The following is a 22,809-nucleotide window of genomic DNA, read 5'->3' as shown; positions in this document are numbered from 1 at the left end:
TTCATACAAACACTTGTCTTTGTGTTTGTTCTACAGAGCGTGACATTAAGTTTGTCAGGCCCCTGTACAGCGTGGAAGTCACAGAAACTGAAATTGCCAAGTTTGAGACTGAGATCTCTGAGGAGGAAGTACATGGTCACTGGAAACTCAAGGGAGAGGCCCTTCATCAGTCTGCTGTAAGAAAATATCCACATTATTATTACTGCATTATTGGACGTTCCTTACTACATTTCATAGTGGCTGAGAAAAAATATCACTTGATGATCACTTAGTGACTGTTTGTGTATTATCTTTCAAGGACTGTGAGATTAAGGAGGAGGGTACAAGGCATGTGCTGATCCTGTACAACGTTCGCATGGATCAGGCCGGAGAAGTTGACTTCCAGGCTGCCAATGCTAAATCCAATGCTCAGCTTAGAGTTAAAGGTGAGAATGATTTAATACACTCACACATTTATCTGACAATTAGATAAACACTGATTTGTTAATGCCACACATTGGAAGATATGCATACCATCAAGTGGGCCACCAACAAAAACATTTAAGTATCCAATAACGTTTGTTTAAATTGCCCTTAGGAGTACATTTAATCAGAAATGTGTTTATGGTGGGTTTGAATGATACATTGTCCCAACTGTTTGTTGAATAAGGAAACCCCAGAGCTTTCAGATGAGGATGTAAGCAGGCATTTACAGCCCCTTTTAAGTAGGTGTCAAAAGTTTGTTTTACAAGGGAGGACTAAGGGAGAATTCCAACAGTTTGATTGACAGGGACAGATTGCCTAGTCGATGGTTTGGCAGGGCGTGGGCTAATGGCCAATCAGGTGTTGTGGCTATTTTAGAAGCCACATGCCTTATCTAGAGTGCGCTGTTAGTGATTGGCAGAGCTAATGTACAACCTGCCTTATTTCAAAGTTTTCTGCTGACCATATAGATCTCAAGGAAACTAGGTATGCAAATGAGAAAGGCCCCCCCAATGACAAGTCTCTCTGCGTTACTCCTAGCAGTTTTCCTGGATGTTTACAGGGCTCCAGAGCAGTGGCCGGCCATCATGGGATCTTCAAAAATGAGGGTTAGCAGTTAAGGATTTACTGGTTTCTCTTGGGATTTTGGAATGACTAATGATGTCTTCTCCTCAATCTAAAGCGCGAGTTATCGGCCTGCTGCGGCCTCTCAAGGATGTTACTGTTACTGCTGGGGAGACCGCCACTTTCGACTGTGAACTGTCATATGAAGGAATTGCTGTGGAATGGTTCCTAGGGGGTGCAAAGTTGGAGCCAAGTGACAGAGTAAGTGTTTATACCATCTTAAACACTGACAACACCTCAAGTAATTGATATGGAAACATGCCAAGACTTTGAACTGTACTTATAAACAACAGTTTTTCCATATGATTGACAAATATGCTGCTGCGTTTTCCTTTCTGTTTTCCATGAGTTTGCCTACAACTCCAGCACCTGCGGAAGTACCTGGATGTGTGCATGTTCTTCAGCTTTTGACAAATAAATGTTGTCACGGAATTTACTACCTGAATTATCACCTATTCTCATACCCCAAATACTTTAAGTGTTTTAACATGATCTCAACTATCTCCTATGTTTACCTTAATTTTTATTCCAAATGTTTGTTTAATTGAAATGGCTCTTTCCTGTTGCATTATTTACTTTTATACATTTTGTTTTACTTTTCGTGCATGTGCAACCTACATGCTTTCTGCATATATGGACCTGTGAGGATCAGGATTCCAGTTGGGGATTTGATCTGTGTTTTGCGATAACGCAGGAGGGCTTTTCTGCCCTGCAAGCGTTCTTCTAGTTATTTTTAACCGCTTCAAGTGTGTGCGTCCAATGGCAGGTGGCTTGAAGAGCTATTACACAGTTATAACTTTAAAATCTGAAATGTGTGATGTTAGGCCTGTACATATCGAATTATTTAATTCCATCCTGTGGGTTTGATGTGTGAAACGCTATATGATAGGTAGATTTACGATGTTGTGTAGCCTGGTTTTCTCTTCAGTTACAATCAGTTATATAAACTCAGCAAAAAAATAAATGTCCCTTTTTCAGGACCCTGTCTTTTAAAGGTAATTCGTAGAAATCCAAATAACACAGATCTTCATTGTAAAGGGTTTAAACACGGTTTCCCATGCTTGTTCAATGAACCATAAACGGACAGCTGATCGTCCTCACAGTGGCAGACCACGTGTAAAAACACCTGCACAGGATCGGTACATCCGGACATTACACCTGCGGGACATGTACAGGATGGCAACAACCAGGAACACACAATCCCTCCATCAGTGCTCAGACTGTCCGCAATAGGCTGAGAGAGGCTGGACTGAGGGCTTGTATGCCTGTTGTACGGCCTGTTGGCAGGTCCTCACCAGACATCACCGGCAACAATGTTGTCTATGGGCACAAGCCCACCGTCGCTGGACCAGACATGACTGACAAAAAGTGTTCTTCACTGATGAGTTGCAGTTTTGTCTCATTAGGGGTGATGGTCGGATTTGCATTTATCGTTGAGGGAATGAGTGTTACACCGAGGCCTGTACTCTGGAGTGGGATTGATTTGGAGGTGGAGGGTCCGTCATTGTCTGGGGCGGTGTGTCACAGCATCCTCGGACTGAGCTTGTTTTCATTGCAGGCAATCTCAATCCCGCGTTACAGGGAAGACATCCTCCTCCCTCATGTGGTACCCTTCCTGCAGGGTTGTTGTTTTAAAGTGTCCGTTTAAAGTTGTTTGAAATCTCTTGTGTGCAAAATAATATACAGTCAACCTTGCAATAGATACAGCTAAATAACTGCTTGATAATTTGCCAAAGGCCTGTGAATGAACAGCTATGATCCTCATGTTTTCACACATGTCATTAGGCATGTCATGACTATTTGTAATAGGGAAAAAAATATAGAACCTATGACTGTAAGCGGTAGTTCTATATTGTTTACATTCAAGAGGAAAGTGATGACTTTATACCTACTACAAAGTACTGGGAAAGTTTTGTCTTAGTTAACCACCTCACCCAAGCTTTGGGAAAGTGGAGGAGTCAGATGGCAACAGAAGTTCAAATTGAGCCTAGGGCCCCTTCAGTCCCTTGTCACCAGCTGCTGATGTTCATTCAGTGGAAGAAGTAAATAGGTTGACCACCCATAGCTGTCACTGTCCACATGATTAATCAAACTGCTTGATTTGCACAGGTGGTCACCCGAGCAGAAGGCAAAACTCACACTCTGACTCTAAGAGATGTCAAGATTTCAGAGGATGGGGAAGTTAAACTGACTGCAAAGGATTTCCAGATTGAGGCCAGCCTACATGTGAATGGTAGGTTGCGGTTTGTGGTATTTATTTGTGGTTGTTATAGAGATTCTTGCCCCAACTGCTCTCTTAACCAACATGGAGACCTGTTTTTTTGTGAATTCGATAAGGTTAAACAACAATATAGTCGCAATATTTACTCTGTAAAGCATACTGGACAGATAAATATGGTGCACTATATGGTGCTATATAGACCAGGTTCATAGTAATGCAATGATTCCACTTTACATGAAATGGCCAGAATTGGGAGTATTTACCTTGCATTTACATAGGTAGGCAGAGTATAAATACTGTGTGAGTACACATTGTGACATAGATTCAGATTTCTTTAGATTATATTTGTTTCCTTGATGCAAAGCACAGACAACAATATAATGTAGGTGGGTCAGGTGTGAATGGTGTGGGAGCATGATCTACCCAACCAGTCTGAATTAAATGAGAGGCCCATCAGTAAGTAATGATGTGTTAAGTATGAAATGAGAGCCTGTGAGACAGTCATGTATGCTTTTATAACAGGGTGAGGAGAGGTGTACCCACAATGTTAAGTTTGAATACAAATTTATTAAAAGTATGAATATGTACAGTAATTGCACAAACAACAAACAAGTTGAAGGAATTACATAACGGAATGTAGCTTACACTGTAACGGTACCTGCCTTTGTAACGACCAAGTCAAAAAAATATATGTTTTATATTTATTCTAAAGAGGGACCATAACAATAATAATAGTTTGTGGTACTAATAGAATTTGGTCAAATGAGTTTGTTGGTTTCCTAAGCTGTTATGATATGTAAAGGACAAGTCATCATGTGTAATTCATGTGTGAACTCACAGAGCCACCAGTTGAGTTCAGCAAACCTCTGGAGGACCAGACAGTTGAGGAAGAGGCTACTGCTACTTTGGAGTGTGAAGTCTCCAGAGAAAATGCTGAGGTCACGTGGTTCCAGGACGGACAGGAGATACGCAAAACTAAGAAATATGACATTGTTGCCGATGGCCGCAAGAGAAGACTAATCATCCATGGCTGCACTCTTGATGATTCAAAAACATATACCTGCGACGCCTCAGAATTCAAAACCTCTTGCTTCCTTAACGTTGAACGTAAGTAAAGTATAGATAATTATATTGTTTGTTTGTTAAAGTATAAATGAAAAACCTTTTGATATTGTTAAGACTAGACTTTTGTGAATTTGGCATACTAGTGTGTTAATACTATGACTTGTGTTCTAACAGCTCCACATGTGGAGTTCTCTACGCCACTCCATGATGTTGAGGTCAAAGAAAAGGACTCTGCCAGATTTGAATGTGAAGTATCTCGTGAAAATGTCAAGGTATTGATTCCTGACCCTTCACCCCCTACCTCCCAACCCCCACACAACACATGCACACACCTCTTGTTTTCAAATGCACATTCAAACACACCTTCTTATTTGTATAACAATATAATATAGTTGCATGTGGAGTTACAAAACATGATATTGAGACTGAGACTTGGTTGTGTTTCCTGTCTTCCACTGTTTTTCAACCTTTTACACTGCTGTTGCATTTTACTCCCTTAATTGTTTCCTTCATAGTCTGGATCAGTACATCTTAACATTATTGTACCGTCATTGTAATGTCCTTGTTTTATGTCTGTTTCTGGAAACAGGTCCGTTGGTTGAAGGACAGCAGTGAAATCAGAAAGGGAAAGAAATATGAAATAATTGCCAAAGGTCGCCAACACATCCTCATCATCCACAAATCAGTATTCGATGATGAAGCAGAATATGAATGTGATGCAAAGGTCTCCAAATCCTCCGGCATGCTTACAGTCATTGGTGAGTCTGGCATACTTTCTCTGCCTCAAAGGCTGAATCCCAAATGGCACCCTATTCCTTATATAGTGCACTTATTTTGACCAGATCCCTACGTGGGCCCTGGTCAAAAGTAGTACACTATATAGAGAATAGGGTGCCATTTGGGACACAGCAAATAAATTCATTTTAATGTTATATACTATAATCGACTTATCATAATGTATTGACTTAATGGTTATATTGTATTTCCTTTGCAGAGGAAGAGGCTAGGTTCACCAGGAACCTGTCTAACGTGGAGGGAACAGAAACAGACAGCGTGAAGATGATTTGTGAAGTGTCAAAGGCCGAAGCTGATGTCATATGGTATAAAGGAGACCAGGAACTTCCAGAGGGAGGAAGATACGATCAAATCGTAGATGGCAGGAAGAGGATACTCATCATTCAGGATCTCAAAACAGATGATGCTGGAGAGTACCATTGCAAATTGTCTAGCTCACAGACAACTGGAAACCTGAAAATAAATGGTAATGAAATCAGACATGAGCTCTGTTTAATTTAGTCAGTTAAAGATCTTTGTCCGGTGGAGAAATTAAATATCCTGGGTAGGGGCTCCACACTGACAGTACTATTATGAAAACCAAATCAAGGGATGCAGATAAAAGTATTTGTGGAAAATGAGAGCATATACACTAATCTGTTTTTGTTCTTCCAGAACTGGCTGCTGAGTTTATCGCCAAGCCTCAGAGTCAGGAGGTGGTTGAGGGAGAAAAGGCTGAGTTTGTTTGCTCAGTCTCTAAAGACACATTCATTGTCAAATGGATGAAGGATAATCAGGAGCTAGAAAAGGGGGACAAGTACGACATTGTCTGTGATGGCAAGAGAAGAATACTTGTTATCAAGAACTCTGAACCCAAGGATGAGGGAGCCTATGTTGCCCTTATTGGTACCACCAGAGCTACAGCTGACCTGCTTGTTCTTGGTATGTCATCAATATGTTTGTTTTCTTTTCTATTTCAACCTCTCCAACATGTATGTGTACAGTATGTGTCTTTCGGAGTGGTTGCGATAAAGTACATTTTCCATTTAACCTCCATGTACAGTACAATTGGACAATAAAGTAATATTCTTCTAAGATTTTCTTAGAGGCAACCTTGGGGAAATTATTAATTCGACCTACTAACTTGTGTTTCTTTCACTTTGATTTCCACAGAAAAACTCAGGATCATTACACCGATCAAAGATACAGAAGCTAAAGAGGGACAAGAGATGGTCTTCAACTGTGAGGTGAACTCTGAGGGAGCAAAAGCTAAGTGGCTGAAGAACGATGAGACCATGTTTGAGAGCAGCAAGTTCGTCATGATCCAGAAAGACAACGTGTTCTCTCTGAGGATCAAGGATGCTGAGAAGTCAGATGAAGGGAACTATACTATTACATTGACAAACCACCGTGGTGAACATGCCAAGAGCTCTGGCAAACTTACTGTAAAAGGTGAACACATTTTTGTTATCAATTTGACCAATGGCTAATTTGATGTAGTAGTATGTCTTATTTTTGTTTGAATTGAGCTACATGACTAACTGATTTCTTTGTTTTGTCAACAGAGGAGAGTCTGAAGATCATTGTACCTCTTGAGGACTGTGACACACAGGAAAAGAAGACTGTTAGCTTCTCTTGCAAGGTCAACAGGCAGAAGGTTACTCTGAAATGGATGAAGGCTGGTCAGGAGATCACACTCAGCAAACGCATCCTCTACAGGGTGGACCAATACAAGCACACACTGACCATCAAGGACTGTACTCTCGCTGATGAGGGTGAATACACCGTCATGGCTGGTGATGACAAATCTACAGCTGAGATGATCATCAGCGAAGCCCCCACTGACTTCTCCGCACAACTCAAAGACCAGACCATCACTGAGTTTGAGGATGCTGAGTTCACCTGCAAACTCACCAAGGAGAAGGCTGAGGTGAAATGGTACAGGAATGGACGTGAGATCAGAGAGGGACCCAGGTAGGAAAACCTTTAGACTGCTATGAGGCACGGTCACTGTCGCTTTATTGACACTGAAACTAAATATTAAAAGCTAATTTGCCCCTAAGGGCCACCCCAGGATTTTCATTAAATACAGAAAAGTGTATTGTAACATTATCCATTTGTTTTTTTGCAAGGTACATCTTTGAAAAAGAGGGCAAGACCTGCAGGCTGCGTATCAAGGAGTGCAGACCAGATGATGAGTGTGAATATTCTTGTGGCGTCGATGAAAGGAGATCACATGCCCAACTCTTTGTTGAAGGCAAGCCTCTTGAATTCATTCTATGATTCTGTTTGTGTGAGTCCATTTTTCTAACCGTTCTGTATGAATTCATGTTTCACAAATTCAATTTCTTGTGTAATCTTTATTCCAGAGACCGCAGTTGAGATTGTCAGACCACCTCAGGATGTGTTTGAGCCTCCAGGCTCTGATATTGTGTTTGAGGTGGAGCTCAACAAAGACAGAGTTGAGGTCAAATGGTTGAGGAACAACATGACCATTGTCCAGGGTGACAAGTACCAGATGATGAGCGAGGGCAAGATCCACAGACTCCAGGTGTGTGAGATCAGGCCTCGTGACCAGGGAGAGTACAGAATCATCGCCAAAGACAAGGATGCCAGAGCCAAGCTGGAACTGGCAGGTATGTCATCATAGGCTTCATATCCTCTCCGATTCCACAATAAATCAATCGTTTTATTATTTGATCTTATAATTGTTTATTCCTCTACAGCTAAGCCAAATATCAAGACTATGGATCAGAGCTTAGTAACAGACGCTGGAAAGCCCATCGTCATGTTCGTGCCCTACAGCGCGTATCCTAAAGCTGAGGCTGAGTGGTTCTATGATAACGTCAGCCTGCCCAAGGACAACATCCACACCGTTGGGGACAGCACAGAGTACAGGCTGAAGGACCCTAAGAAGTCCGATCAGGGACGTTACAAGGTTATCATCAAGAACAAACACGGACAGGGAGAGGCATTCATTAATCTGGATGTCATTGGTAAGTTGCCTTTCAATCCACTCTGGTATTTGAATGGATAACGGGAAAGGACATTTTTCTTGGAATTTGTTGTTGTTCATATGGATTCCTTTTATTCATGTATTTTTGCCTCCCACAGATGTCCCTGGACCCGTGAAGAGTCTTCACGTGGTTGACACCGCCGACGGTGAGGTCAGCCTGGTCTGGGAAGAGCCAGAGAGCGATGGTGGCAGCAAGATCATTACATACGTGGTGGAGAGGCGTGATGTCAAGCGCAAGACATGGACTCTTGCAACTGACCGCTCTGATGCTCCAGAATACACTGTGACCGGACTCCAGAGGGAATCCATGTACTTATTCCGTGTTTGTGCTCGCAACAGAGTGGGTAGTGGACCAAATGTTGAGACAGAGAAACCTGGTGTTTATGCCAAGAACAAGTTTGGTAAGCAAACTATTTGATATTGTAATAATCACCTCGTGCAGTATCATTATTCAAACGTAACTGGTTCCAACAATGAACTGCCGACCAGAAAAGTGAATTACAACCTGGCTTTATATTTCAGATGTGCCTGATGCTCCTCAGGATGTGAGTGTTGGAAACGTGAGTAAGTTTGGTGCCACAGTCTCTTGGGAAAAACCAGTGTCTGATGGAGGGTCTGAGATCACATCCTACATCATTGAGTCCCGTGACAGGACCTCTGTGAAGTGGGCTGTGGCAATGATCAGTAAAGCAACAGATCGCAGCGCAATCATCAATGACGTCATTGAGAACAAGGAATACATCTTTCGTGTCAAGGCTGAAAACAAGGCTGGCATTGGCAAACCAAGTGCTGCTACCAATCCGGTTAAGATCATGGACCCCATTGGTAAGTTATTTCAGTTCTGAAAGTTGCTGAAATGTTATTAATGAAATACATGAACTGTTTTAACATACAAACATGTTTGTTTTTGTTATTCCAGAGAGGCCAAGCCCACCACAGAACCTGGTACCCTCAGAGCAGAACAAGAACTCAGTCCAGCTGACATGGGAGATCCCATTGAAGAATGGAGGCAGCACGATCACTGGCTACATCATTGAGAGATGTGAGGACGAAACAGACCATTGGCTCAGATGCAACGCCAGGCTCTGCCAGGATCTCACCTACAAGGTATTTATCCTATAAGATGAAAAGCTCCTAAATGGTTTCTTGGAGATTTCATATAATATTTGCAGTATAATTATCATACATTTTGTGTTGTATTCTGACTTGAATGCAAGTCTCCCATTGACATCAATTTACTAAATTGTCTAAATGTATGCTTAAATTGCTTACACGTATCTCAACTCAGAATACTGCTCTTCCATATTTTCCTCAGATATCTGGCCTGAAATATGGCAAAAAATACAACTACAGGGTGATGGCTGAGAATGCAGCTGGAGTGTCTGACCCATCCAACACACTGGGACCCATGCTGGCTGATGATACACATGGTACATTTGGTTCTCTTTTCACTAACCTTGAAGACATACATCATTTTAAATGTTGTGCATTTGTCATAACAATGGTCATTATTTTCTATCTTCAGTTGGCCCCACAATGGACCTGAGTGGATTCAAGGATGGCCTGGAGGTCATTGTTCCTTATCCCCTTACTATCCGTGTCCCTATCTCTGGATATCCCACACCAAACGCAAAGTGGAGCTTCGCTGATAAGGAACTCACTGCTGGTGAACGTGTGTCCATGATTACAAAGAGTACCTACGTAGAACTGACCATCACTCCAAGTGTGCGTCCAGACAGAGGTGTATACACTCTTACTCTGGAGAATGATATTACCAGTTGCTCCGGAGAGATTGAAGTCAACGTTATCGGTAAGTGACGTGATGAGCTTTGTGGTGAAACACAACATACTGTATCTTGATATTGTCAACTGCAATTCTTTCTTTTCCCTTCATATCCCTCTTTTTTTCAATTTTTTTAGCATCCCCAAGTGCACCAAAAGACTTCAAGGTTGCTGAGGTGACCAGACAGCATGTGCACCTGATGTGGGAGGCGCCAGAGCATGATGGAGGAAGCCCTCTGACTGGCTACCAGATTGAGAAACGTGACGTATCCCGCAAGACCTGGGTCAAGGTATAGATGAACATAAGTCTTTAAACCACACAGCAATACACATGTGGAATTACTTACTTTTCCAGTTGGGACATAAGGCTGGAACAATCTTTGGTAGTCTATCTTTGGCCACAGCTTATACCTTTTTAAACATGAAATAAGATTATTATAAATGTAATAACACATGCCACTAACTGTCTTTCCCCAGGTGATCACTGGTGTTCAAGACCAGGAGTTCACTGTCACTGATGTCGTTGAGGGTAAAGAGTATCTTTTCAGGGTTACTGCCTGCAACAAGTGTGGCCCAGGAGAGCCTGCCTACATTGACGAGCCAGTCAATGTGTCCTCCCCTGCCAGTAAGTAGTACAATGCCTATGCTGTGCACTCAATCCATTGTTTTGACGTCTCAATAATTGACATAAGAGTCATTTGAATTCAAACTTTTCTCAGTTATTGACATTATTTATCTGTTATTTTACCAGGTAAGTTGACTGAGAACACATTCTCTAATTGCAGCAACAACCTGGGGAATAGTTACAGGGGAGAGGAGGGGGATGAATGAGCCAATTGTAAACTGGGGATTATTAGGTGACCGTGATGGTTTGAGGGCCAGATTGGGAATTTAGCCAGGACACCAGGGTTAACACCCCTACTCTTACAATAAGTGCCATGGGATCTTTAATGACCTCAGAGTCAGGACACCTGTTTTAATGTCCCACCCAAGGCAGTGTCCCCAATCACTGCCATTGGGACATTTTTTTAGACCAGAGGAAATCCTATTGGCCCTCCAACACCACTTCCAGCAGCATCTGGTCTCCCATCCAGGAACTGACCAGGACCAACCCTGCTTAGCTTCAGAAGCAAACCAGCAGTGGTATGCAGGGTGGTATGCTGCTGGCAAATTACATACCTGTAATTTGAGTTCTAGCGGTTCACAATCATTGACAGGCCTGTCATTTGAATTAGACCTGTTCTGAATCATTGACATGTTTGTCATTTGAATTAGAACTAATCTGAATCATTGACATGCCTGTCATTTAAATTAGAACTCTTCTGAATCATTGACAGGCCTGTCATTTGAATTAGAACTAATCTGAATCATTGACATGTTTGTCATTTGAATTAGAACTAATCTGAATCATTGACATGCCTGTCATTTGAATTAGAACTCTTCTGAATCATTGACAAGTCTGTCATTTGAATTAGAACTCTTCTGAATCATTGACAAGTCTGTCATTTGAATTAGAACTGTTCTGAATCATTGACATGCCTGTTATTTGAATTAGAACTCTTCTGAATCATTGACATGCCTGTCTTTTGAATTAGAACTCTTCTGAATCATTGACAAGTCTGTCATTTGAATTAGAACTCTTCTGAATCATTGACATGCCTGTCTTTTGAATTAGAACTCTTCTGAATCATTGACATGCCTGTCTTTTGAATTAGAACTCTTCTGAATCATTGACATGCCTGTCTTTTGAATTCAAGCCGTGCCAGACCCACCTGAGAACCTGAAATGGAGGGACAAGTCAGCTTCTGGCATCTTCCTGACCTGGGAACCACCCAAGTGGGACGGCGGCACTGGAATCAAGGGCTACAACATAGAAAGGTGCCAGCGTGGCACAGACAAGTGGGAGTCCTGCGGAGATCAGGTCCCTGAGTTGAAGTAAGTAGAACCAGAGAAAAAATCTCTAAGACATTTTTGTTTTGTTTTGAAAGGCTAACTTACTTCTCTTAGATTGCAAGTGACTGGTCTCATTGAGGGACAGTGGTACGCCTACCGCGTGAAGGCCTTGAACAGACTGGGTGCCAGCAAACCCTGCAAGGCTACAGATGAGATTTTGGCTGTTGATCCTAAAGGTATGTTTTGCGTAAATGCTCCATGTCTGTATATGTAACATCTTGCATAGTGGCTGAAATTGGTTTCTGTATCATCAGTATAACACATTTTCTGTATAATCTCACAGACCCCCCAGAGATTCTTCTGGATGTCAAATGTCTTGCTGGACTGACCGCCAAAGCTGGCTCTAAGATTGAGCTTCCAGCTGATGTTCTTGGAAAGCCCGTACCTAAAGTGAAATGGACCAAGGGTGACATGGTTCTGAAGGGTGACGATAGAGTTTCTATTGATGACAAGCCTGGTCACTCCGTTGTTACTATCAGCAAGACAACAAGAGAGGACACAGCTACCTACATCATTGAAGCACACAACAGCTGTGGCCGTGCTACTGCAACCGTTGACGTCAACATTCTAGGTATCATATTTTGTCACCTTTATTTGTGAGGAAACATTTGTTTAAAAGTGTGTTCTTTAATGTTCTGACATTGTTTTCTATTTGTCTTGAACAGATAAGCCTGGTCCTCCAGCTGCATTTGATATCTCTGAGATCACCAACAAGTCCTGTTTCCTGGCCTGGAACCCTCCCAGAGATGACGGAGGTGCAAAGGTCACTAACTACATAGTGGAGAGCAGAGCCGCAGAAAGCGAGATCTGGCACAAGCTCTCCTCCACTGTCAAAGAGACCAACTTCAAGGCCCTCAACCTGACAGCTTTCAAGGAATACATCTTCAGAGTGTTTGCTGAGAACCAGTTTGGTATTGGTGTGCCAGCGGAACATATGCCAATCATTGCCAGATATGCCTTTGGTATGTTAAGTTTATGTTTGTATTTAGTCAAAGCAATATCATTGTATTTCCTTTAGAGCATTATTTTGTTTTCTGGCTTGTTGCTAAAATTGTCTGTAACTGTTGTTTTCAGATTCTCCTGGTGCGCCAACTAAGCTGGAGCCTTCTGATATTGTTAAAGATGGCCTGACTCTGAATTGGTATGAGCCTGAAGAGGATGGTGGTAGTCCTATCACTGGGTACTGGGTTGAGAGGTTTGAACCAGACCAGAACAGATGGATCAGATGCAACAAGATCCCAATCAGAGACACAACATTCAAGTAAGACGTTAGAATACATTTAGTTAATAAACATTTTCGTCATTGAAGGCAGTAATGACAGTGTTGATTTAATTTCTGGTTGTAGCTATTCATTTGATGGTGGTGTTGATTTTGTGATTGTTCCTGATTTGCAGAGTCAAAGGACTACCCACAAGGAAGAAGTATAAGTTCAGAGTCTTGGCTGAGAATCTCGCCGGACCTGGAAAACCAAGCAAGGAAACTGACCAGATCTTGGTCAAGGATCCTATTGGTAATACATCCAACATACACTATATTACCAAAAGTATGTGGACACATCTCATTCCAAAATCATGGGCATTAATATGGAGTTGGCCCCACCTTTGCTGCTAAACAGCCTCCATTCTTCTGGGAAGGCTAGATGTTGGAACACTGCTGCGGGAACTTGCTTCCATTCAGCCACAAGAGCATTAGTGAGGTCGGGCACCGATGTTAGGCAATTAGGCCTGGCTCGCAGTCGGCATTCCAATTCATCCCTAAGGTGTTTGATGGGGTTGAGGTCAGGGCTCTGTGCACTCCAGTACTTCCACACCGATCTCAACAAACCATTTCTGTATGGACCTTTCTTTGTGCACAGGGTCATTGTCATGCTGAAACAGGAAAGGTCCTTCCCCAAACTGTTTCCACCAAGCTGGAAGCACAGGATCGTCTAGAATGTCATTGTATGCTGTAGCATTAAGACTTTCCTTCACTGGAACTAAGAGGCCTAGCCCGAACCATGAAAAACAGACCATTATTACTCAGCCACCAAATGTTACAGTTGGCACTATGCATTGGGGTAGGTAGCGTTCTCCTGGCATCCTCCAAACCCAGATTCGTCCGTCGGACTGCCAAATGGTGAGGCATGATTCATTTCTCCAGAGAACGCATTTCCACTGCTCCAGTGTCCAATGGCGGCAAGCTTTACACCACTCCAGCCAAATCTGGGCATTGCGCATGATGATGTTAGGCTTGCGTGCAGCTGCTCGACCATGGAAACCCATTTCATGAAGCTCCCAACGAACAGTTATTGTGCTGATGTTGCTTCCAGAGGCAGTGTGGACCTCGGAAGTGAGTGTTGCAACCAAGGACAGACAATTTTTACGCACTACGTGCTTCAGCATTCGGCGGTCCTGTTCTGTGAGCCTGTCTGACCTACCACTTTGCGGCTGAGCTGCTCCTTGACGCTTCCACTTCACAATAACAACACTTTAGTGCTCAGCGTCCCGCTAGCGGGACAAATTCCGGTGAAACTGGAGGGTGCACAATTCAAATAAATAATCATACAAATTATGGATATTAAACATTTAGGTAGATATAAGTATCTTATATCGGTTGAAAGCTTAAATTCTTGTTAATCTAACTGCACTGTCCAATTTACAGTAGCTATTACAGCGAAAACATGCCATGCGATTGTTTGAGGATGGCGCCCCACATCAAAATATTTTTCCACCGGCACAGGTTTCATAAATTCACAAATAGCGATTAAATATTCACTTACTTTTTGAAAATCTTCCTTTGATTTGTCATCCAAAGGGTCCCAGCTATAACATGTAGTGTTGTTTTGTTAGGTAAAATCCTTCTTTATATCCCAAAAAGTCGGAGCCATCGATTTGAGTAATCCACTCATTCAACATGCAGAGAAAGGAATCCGAAAATCTACCCCTAAACCTTGTTTCAACAAGTCAACATACGTTTTGATTTACTCCTCAGGTACCCTAAAATGTAATCAAACTATAATATTTCTTACGGAAAGAAGTATGTTCAAAAGGAAACCGATTTTAGCAGATGTCCTGTCTTCATAGTGCGAGCAAACACGAATATCCAAGTCTGTGTCCCTCTACTAAAACTGATATTTCTTATTTGTTTTGGAAGTTACAAGCCTGAAACCTTGAACATAGACTGATGACACCCTGTGGAAGCCATAGGAATTGCATCCTGGGAGCTAATTTCCAGTATGCCCTTATACTTGACATTGTAAGACCATGGTTTCTCAAAAAAAGAAAAAATCTGGTTGGTTTTCCTTTGGATTTTCTCCTACCATATCTATTTTGTTATATTCTCCTACATTATGTTAACATTTCTAAAAAAACGTCAAAGTGTTTTCTTTTCAATGGTACTAATTATATGCATATCCTGGCTTCAGGGCCTGAGTAACAGGCAGTTTACTTTGGGCACGTCATTCAGGCGGAAATTGAGAGAAAAAGGGCCTTGCCCTAAGAAGTTTTTAACCGGGGCAGCTCTAGCAGGGCAGCAATTTTACGAACTGACTTGTTGGAAAGGTGGCATCCTATGACGGTGCCACATTGAAAGTCACAGCTCTTCAGTAAGGCCATTCTACTTCTAATGTTTGTCTATGGAGATTGCATGGCTGAAATAGCCAAATCCACTAATTGGAAGGTGTGTCCACATACTTTTATATATATATATTGTATTTAATCAACAGACCATTAATCATTTATGCAATGTAATGTTGTTAACCAAAACAACATGTCTTATTTTCCTACAGATCCTCCATGGGCTCCTGGTAAGCCAACCGTCAAAGACGTGGCCAAGACCTCTGCCTTCCTACAGTGGACCAAGCCTGAGCATGACGGTGGTGCCAAGATCGAGGGCTACATCATTGAGCTCCTGAAGAGTGGAACTGAGCAGTGGGTTCGTGTTTCAGAAGGAATCAATATCCTGGAGCACTTCCTGAGAGGCCTGATGGATAGACAGGAGTACTCCTTCAGGGTCATTGCAGTCAATATCGCTGGGGAGAGTGAGCCCAGCGAGCCTAGCGATCCAGTTCTGTGCAAGGAGAGACTCAGTAAGTAGCTGACTGCGTTCCAAATGGCACCCTATTCCCTTTAACGTTATGGTCACAAGTAGTATACTATATAGGGAATAGGGTGTCATTTGTGACACACAGACTGAGATCATTTCCATCTGAAGCGGTTCAGTGTGTCATGGTTGGTTGACTGAGTAGATGGTTGATGATGACGCATTCATTTTCCAGATCCTCCTACACCCCCACGCTGGTTGGATGTCATCAACATTTCCAGTAACAGTGCTGAGCTGAAGTGGACAGTACCAGAGAAGGATGGTGGTTCACCCATCACCAACTACATTGTTGAGAAGAGGGATGTCAGGCGTAAGGGCTGGCAGGCAGTGGACACTACTGTGAAGGAGCTGAAGTACACGGTCACTCCACTGAATGAGGGCTCCCTCTATGTGTTCCGTGTGGCTGCTGAGAATGCTGTTGGACCCAGTGAATTCTGTGAACTGGAAGACTCCATTATGGCTAAAGATACTTTCAGTAAGATCATAGTTACTGTTTATAGTGTTACTGTATGTAACTGGTGTTCACTTACAACATGCAAAGGTTGCTAAGTCCATTTCTAAGTACTGTTTCCTATTTTCAGCTACCCCTGGACCACCATATAATCTTTCTGTCCATGGAGTGTCAAAGAGACATGTTGACTTGCAGTGGGACGCCCCCAAGAATGATGGTGGCAAACCAGTTCTGAGGTAAACTTTGGTCAACTCTAGTGTTATAGGAGTGTCATAGAGTGTACTTTTGTCATATAAGCATGTTTATAACATTTGGGAATATTTGATTCTATTAGATACTCAATTGAAAAGAAGGAGAAACTGGGTACCCGCTGGGTGAAGTGTGGTAAGACCTCAGGTGCTGACTGCAAGTACAGAGTTACAGATGTCATTGAAGGAACCGAGGTTCAGTTCCTGGTTCGTGCTGAGAATGAAGCCGGTGTTGGACACCCTAGTGAACCAACAGAAATCATTGCTATTGAAGATCCAACAGGTGGGTTTTTTTCTGTTTTTAAAGTAAAAACACTGTGTTTTATGGCTAAATTTGTTTTACTTGCATGAGTGATTTATAATTGATCATCTATTTACCAACGAAGAAACCCACATCTGCAATGTTATAATACTTGGCTTTGTATTGTTTTTTATAGGTGTACCCTCTCCTCCAATTGAGCTTCACATCACTGAAGCCAGCAGAGACCATTTGTGTATTGCTTGGAGACCACCAGAGAGAACTGGTGGCAGCCCTGTAACTGGCTACCATATCGAGCTCTGTGAGGCTGGTACTGAGAAGTGGATGAGAATCAACTCTCGCCCAATCAAGGAGCTCAAATACAAAACAGAGGAGGGCATCATCCCAGAGAAACAATACGTCCTGAGAGTCCGTGCCATAAACTCTGTTGGAGTTAGTGAGCCATCTGATATCTCTGAGAAGGTCTATGCCAAGGACTCTGACTGTAAGTAAACCTTCAATAATGTATATTTCCATTTCCAGAGATATATTATATACTGATATCTGATTATACTATATTTTTCCCTCCTGAAGGCATCCCAATCCTTGAGTTCCAGACTAAGGACATTGTGATTATTGAGGGAGAGAAGTGGCATCTCCCCATCCCATTCAGAGCAGTGCCCAAACCCAAGATCACCTGGCACAAAGACGGAAAGGAGCTGAAGGACGATGAAAGAATGACCTTCAGACAGGAGTACCTCTCCTGCCACCTGGAGATCGAGAGCTGTCTGCATGCAGACGCCGGCCAGTACAAGGTCACACTGGAGAACTCCTTGGGAACTAGCAGCGGAACAATCAATGTTAAAGTTGTTGGTACGTTTGTGTCAAAATAAAATAATATTATTACTTCCATATTCCATGGTGTCCCTAATAGTGTAATCATTACATTTGACATAAATACTCTATTTGGTTGAAAATATTAGAAATATGATTTACTAGCACCAGCATACTACAACTATCAAGATCAAATCTTCATATCCATGTTTGTTTTGACAGGCCTGCCCGGTCCCTGCAAAGACATTGTTGCCAGTGAAATCACCAAGAGCTCTTGCAAGGTTTCCTGGGATCCTCCCAACTATGATGGTGGCAGCCCTGTTCTCCACTATGTGCTACAGCGCAGAGAGGCAGGCCGGAGGACCTATGTCAACATGATGTCTGGAGAGAACAAAGTCAGCTGGCCCGTCAAGGATCTGATCCCCAATGGAGAGTACTACTTCCGGGTCAAAGCTGTCAACAAGATTGGTGGTGGGGAGTACCTTGAGCTCCGCAACCCCGTGATCGCAGAGGATCAGAAGCGTGAGTGAAATATTTATTTTGTGTCCAAGAAACACCTTAAATGAAAACCAATTCGAAGTTGATGATTATATTTTCCAAGAAAGACAACATTTCTAAAGAGTTGTATTGGATTTATTAAGTGTTCCTTGTTCAATATTTCAGAGCGCCCTGACCCTCCATTAGATGTTGAGACCCACAACCCTACTTCTAAGACTATCACCCTCACATGGAAACCACCTATGTATGATGGGGGCTGCAAGATTATGGGCTACGTTCTGGAGATGATGATGAAGGGTGATGAGAACTTCACAAGATGCAACGACTTCCTTGTGCCTGTGCTGTCCTACACAGTGAGGAATCTCAGGGAGGGAAAACAATACCAGTTCCGTGTACGAGCTGAGAATGCTGCCGGAGTCAGCGACCCATCACGCAGCACACCAATGGTGAAGGCTTCTGATTCTGTTGGTAAGGAAGGATACATTTTATTCAAACCGTTACAATTCAAAACAATGATACGATTTTTCAGACAGGTCATTTGTCATTTCTAAATGTGGTTGTTTTCTTTTCAGAAACACCCAAGGTGTTCCTCAGTGGAAGTCTGCAGTCCGGTATGAGCATTAAGAGAGGTGCTGAGATCAGACTGGACGCCAACATCTCTGGATCCCCATACCCTCAAATCACATGGTATAGGAACGACGTGGTCATCAGACCTGAAGCCATGAAGAAGAGACCAGAGAAACCCATAGTTAAGAAGAAGGAGGTGAAGAAGGAGGAAAAGAAGGAAGTGAAGGAAGGAGAAAAGAAGGAAGTCAAGGAGGGAGAGGTTGAGGCTCCAGCTGCAGAGCCTGCCCATGAAGAGCCTGAGGAGGAACTCCCTGACTACCCAACCCTCCAGGAACGTCTCACCATCCATGACAAGAAGAGGGGAGAATCCTCTTGCATTGTCAGGGACACCATCAGGGGTGACCATGGCGTGTACACTATCAAGGTCGAGAACGACCATGGTATTGCCTCTGCAACTTGTGAAGTCAATGTGCTAGGTGAGATATAATATTTTATTAATATTTTTTTTTACATTAATTTATTGGTGTTGTTGACGCATTTTGAAAATGTAATATAAAACCTCTTACTTTACCTTTTACAGATGCACCTGGTCCTGCAATCAACTTCAGGTTTGAGGAGATCAGGAATAACTCTGTCATCTGCAAGTGGGATCCTCCCATGGATGATGGTGGCAGTGAGATCCTGAACTACACCTTGGAAAGGAAGGACAACTCCAAGGTGGAGATCGGATGGATCACAGTAACCTCAACGCTCAGAGGATGTAGATACCCCGTGACCAAACTGATAGAGAAGAAGGAGTACATCTTCCGTGTCACTGCTGAGAACAAGTTTGGTCCTGGACCACCATGTATCTCTAAGCCAATTATTGCCAAGGATCCATTTGGTAAATAATTTATTTTTAAGAGTTTTATCATGTCTATAACATTCAAAATCAGGTTGAAATAATGATGTCAGTTCAACCATTTTTGCACGTCTGGGTTAGTCGTGATTGTACTTTGTTCTTACAACTGTGATGTTCACTTCTTATTCTAGACCCACCAGAGGCTCCAGAGAAGCCTGAGATTGACGGCATCACAGCCAACTCCATGCTGGTTACCTGGGAGGTGCCAAACGACATGGGCAGCCCCATCCTTGGTTACTGGGTGGAGCGTCGTGAGATCAACAGCACCCATTGGACCAGAGTCAACCGGGTCATTTTGGAGGATACAGAAATGAATGTGGAAGGCCTACTGGAGGGACTGACATATATCTTCAGGGTGGCTGCTGAGAACCAAGCTGGGCCTGGGAAGTTCAGCGTCCCGTCTGATCCCATGACATGCCAGGATCCAATCTGTAAGTCAACAATATTATGATACCATACCTTTTATTGTCCATTTGCATGGAAATTAATTTTGTGAATTTAAGCATACAAAATGCACAAAATCAATACAATATAATACAACACAATGATTCATTGTGATTAAGTTTCATTGTCGAACAATGATCAAATACAATATGTTATTGTTGATGTGTTTGTCCCATAGTGCCACCTGGACCACCGTTCCCAAGAATCCTTGACACCACTGAGTCTTCCATTGATGTGGAATGGGATCCTCCTGCCTCCAATGGAGGTGGAGACATCCTGGGCTACCATGTTGACAAGACCCTAGCAGGCACCAATGACTGGTCCCGCTCCACAGAGAGACCCTGGAAGACCCGGGCCTTCACTGTGTATGGAGTCAGAGAAGGAGCCAAGTACCTGGTCCGTGTGATCGCAGTCAATGGAGCTGGTGAAGGAACTCCTGGCTTGACTGAATCAGTCTTTGTCAGAGATCCTAAAGGTACAGTAACCAATGATCAGAAAGCTTATTCAAAACAATGACAACAAACGTATGCTTAATACATTAACAACAGTGGCCTGCATTGGTGTCACATTGAATCGGAGGACAGGCTCATTGTAATCGCTGGAACAAAATGAATGGAATAGTATCAAATACCACTGTCTCTTCCATTCCATTCCAGCCATTACTATTGTCGTTCTCCCTTCATTAACCTCCATGGATATTCAAGTGATTTTGGGTCTTTGAAAGCACTATATACAGGTCCTGTGTATTATTATTATTAAAACATAGCTAATGTCACTGAATGTTGATTGTGTCTACAGAGGCTCCAGTGGTAGAGTTGGATCTCACTGTGAGGAATGGCGTAATGATCAGAGCTGGGGAGCCACTGATTCTGCCTGCCCTTGTCACTGGTAAACCTCCTCCAGAAATCAAATGGACCAAAGATGACGGTCCACCTGACAAAGACCACGTCCAGATAGAAAATGTTGGAAAGGAAAGCACTCTCAGTATCAAGGCCGCCACAAGAAAGGATCCTGGCAAGTACCAGATCAGTGCAAGAAATAGCAGCGGAATCAAGTCTACATGGACAAGGGTTGATGTCATGGGTAAGAGTTTTGATGAATTCTCTATTAGCTATGATATCACAGTATGCCATTTTTGGGCATGTTTCACATTTGGTTGTACTTTGATGATGTAAAGCTAGGATTAGGGTTAATGAATAGTTTGTTTGTTAATAGTTAAAAGAACATCTATAAAAACATATATTGTGGATTATCCAAAGAGTAAGAGTAATAGAGTAATAATGAGTAATAAAGAGTAATAATGTCGCCTTAAATGTTGTTGGCCTGCGAAAGACTAGTACCCTTTCCAGGGGGTGTACTTCACTCTGCAGATAGGCTCCTAACCTATGGGCCAGTCTGGCTCGGACAAGGCTACCTACTTACTTACTCACATATTGTACTTGGATGTAACACTTTGACCTGTCCTCTGTCAGATGTTCCCGGGCCTGTGCTGGACCTGAAACCTGTGGTGGTAACCAGGAAACTGATGATTCTGAACTGGTCCGATCCTGATGACGACGGTGGCAGTGATCTGACCGGCTTCATCATTGAGAGAAGAGATCCCAAGATGCACACGTGGAGACAGCCCATCGAGACACCCTCATCTAAGTGTGAGATTGTGGGTATTGTTGAAGGACAGGAGTACATCTTCCGAGTTGTGGCGAAGAACAAGTTTGGCTGTGGCCCTCCTGTTGATCTGGGTCCTATTGCTGCAGTGGATCCTAAAGGTAATGTCTAGATATTGTTGATTCATGCAAATGTGTTTCTGTGCAGGTCAGATCATTAATAGAGGTTAATCACTCTATATTTTAATTGAAGCTCCACCAACTTCGCCTGAGAGGTTCCACTACACTGAGAGGACAAAGTCTTCCATCAGCCTTGCATGGAGACCTCCCCGCAACGATGGAGGCAGTCCAATCTTGGGCTACTTTGTTGAGAAGAAGAAGCACGATGCCCCAGCATTTGAGCCTTGTAACACAGAGATGTGCAAGGACCTCTTCATGACTGTCGATAACCTTGAGGAGCTGTTTATGTATGAGTTCCGTGTCAAGGCTGTCAATTTGATTGGACCAAGTGAACCTGGAATTCCACTCACCATTGTCATTCAAGATGATGAAGGTTAGTCCTCTGAGTTCTATGGTCTTGGTATTTGTCCTATGTGCTAAAATAGTAAACATGTTGAATTGAATTGGACTTGGTTGATTTTAATTGGACTGAATTGAATTGGACTGAATTGAATTGAATAAACTTGTCACTGAGTTGCTTCTTCTATTTCAGTTCCTCCTACTGTGAGGATGTTAAAGACTTTCAAGGGAGATGCCATCACTGTCAAGAAGGGAGAGCCTATTGAAATCCCTGCTGAGGTGACTGGTCTTCCAATGCCCAAGGTTGAATGGTTGAAGGATGAAGTCATTATTGCAGAGCCCACTGAGACTCTGTTGTTGGAAACCAAGGAGATCAACAGAATCCAGTCCAACACCAAGCTCAGTTTCCCTGCAGCAGCCAGATTGGACAAAGGCATCTTTACAGTGACTGCCTCCAATCGTCTTGGGTCAGCTAGTCACACCATCAAGGTTAATGTGTTAGGTAAGTGGTCTGATATTATGTATGT

At 42.8% G+C, this 22,809-nt stretch overlaps 1 protein-coding gene across 8 annotated transcripts in view; it reads left to right on the top strand.

The window, feature by feature from the left end:
• The window catches only part of LOC110520307 (titin), a 178,309-nt gene that overhangs the window by 81,904 nt on the left and 73,596 nt on the right, over positions 1–22,809 (top strand). For all 8 annotated transcript variants that reach the window (XM_021597527.2, XM_021597528.2, XM_021597534.2 and 5 more), the window contains 43 exons: positions 37–176; positions 299–425; positions 1,145–1,287; positions 3,196–3,319; positions 4,148–4,414; positions 4,547–4,644; positions 4,962–5,130; positions 5,367–5,633; positions 5,822–6,088; positions 6,320–6,598; positions 6,712–7,120; positions 7,279–7,403; positions 7,516–7,782; positions 7,873–8,142; positions 8,261–8,563; positions 8,685–8,987; positions 9,082–9,269; positions 9,478–9,592; positions 9,688–9,972; positions 10,083–10,234; positions 10,422–10,569; positions 11,702–11,879; positions 11,952–12,073; positions 12,181–12,468; positions 12,563–12,859; positions 12,972–13,158; positions 13,293–13,408; positions 15,665–15,964; positions 16,154–16,453; positions 16,560–16,665; positions 16,764–16,960; positions 17,115–17,420; positions 17,510–17,788; positions 17,972–18,271; positions 18,413–18,715; positions 18,820–19,290; positions 19,395–19,697; positions 19,847–20,146; positions 20,338–20,634; positions 20,958–21,242; positions 21,632–21,925; positions 22,017–22,316; positions 22,476–22,784. In XM_021597527.2, coding sequence (XP_021453202.2) covers positions 37–176; positions 299–425; positions 1,145–1,287; positions 3,196–3,319; positions 4,148–4,414; positions 4,547–4,644; positions 4,962–5,130; positions 5,367–5,633; positions 5,822–6,088; positions 6,320–6,598; positions 6,712–7,120; positions 7,279–7,403; positions 7,516–7,782; positions 7,873–8,142; positions 8,261–8,563; positions 8,685–8,987; positions 9,082–9,269; positions 9,478–9,592; positions 9,688–9,972; positions 10,083–10,234; positions 10,422–10,569; positions 11,702–11,879; positions 11,952–12,073; positions 12,181–12,468; positions 12,563–12,859; positions 12,972–13,158; positions 13,293–13,408; positions 15,665–15,964; positions 16,154–16,453; positions 16,560–16,665; positions 16,764–16,960; positions 17,115–17,420; positions 17,510–17,788; positions 17,972–18,271; positions 18,413–18,715; positions 18,820–19,290; positions 19,395–19,697; positions 19,847–20,146; positions 20,338–20,634; positions 20,958–21,242; positions 21,632–21,925; positions 22,017–22,316; positions 22,476–22,784 — 10,284 coding nt within the window. The remainder of the gene's footprint in view (positions 1–36; positions 177–298; positions 426–1,144; positions 1,288–3,195; positions 3,320–4,147; positions 4,415–4,546; positions 4,645–4,961; positions 5,131–5,366; positions 5,634–5,821; positions 6,089–6,319; positions 6,599–6,711; positions 7,121–7,278; positions 7,404–7,515; positions 7,783–7,872; positions 8,143–8,260; positions 8,564–8,684; positions 8,988–9,081; positions 9,270–9,477; positions 9,593–9,687; positions 9,973–10,082; positions 10,235–10,421; positions 10,570–11,701; positions 11,880–11,951; positions 12,074–12,180; positions 12,469–12,562; positions 12,860–12,971; positions 13,159–13,292; positions 13,409–15,664; positions 15,965–16,153; positions 16,454–16,559; positions 16,666–16,763; positions 16,961–17,114; positions 17,421–17,509; positions 17,789–17,971; positions 18,272–18,412; positions 18,716–18,819; positions 19,291–19,394; positions 19,698–19,846; positions 20,147–20,337; positions 20,635–20,957; positions 21,243–21,631; positions 21,926–22,016; positions 22,317–22,475; positions 22,785–22,809) is intronic.

Source organism: Oncorhynchus mykiss, chromosome 3 (genome assembly GCF_013265735.2).
Source record: "Oncorhynchus mykiss isolate Arlee chromosome 3, USDA_OmykA_1.1, whole genome shotgun sequence".
NCBI classification, from domain to species: domain Eukaryota; kingdom Metazoa; phylum Chordata; class Actinopteri; order Salmoniformes; family Salmonidae; genus Oncorhynchus; species Oncorhynchus mykiss.
This window is presented reverse-complemented; position numbering and strand designations above follow the sequence as displayed.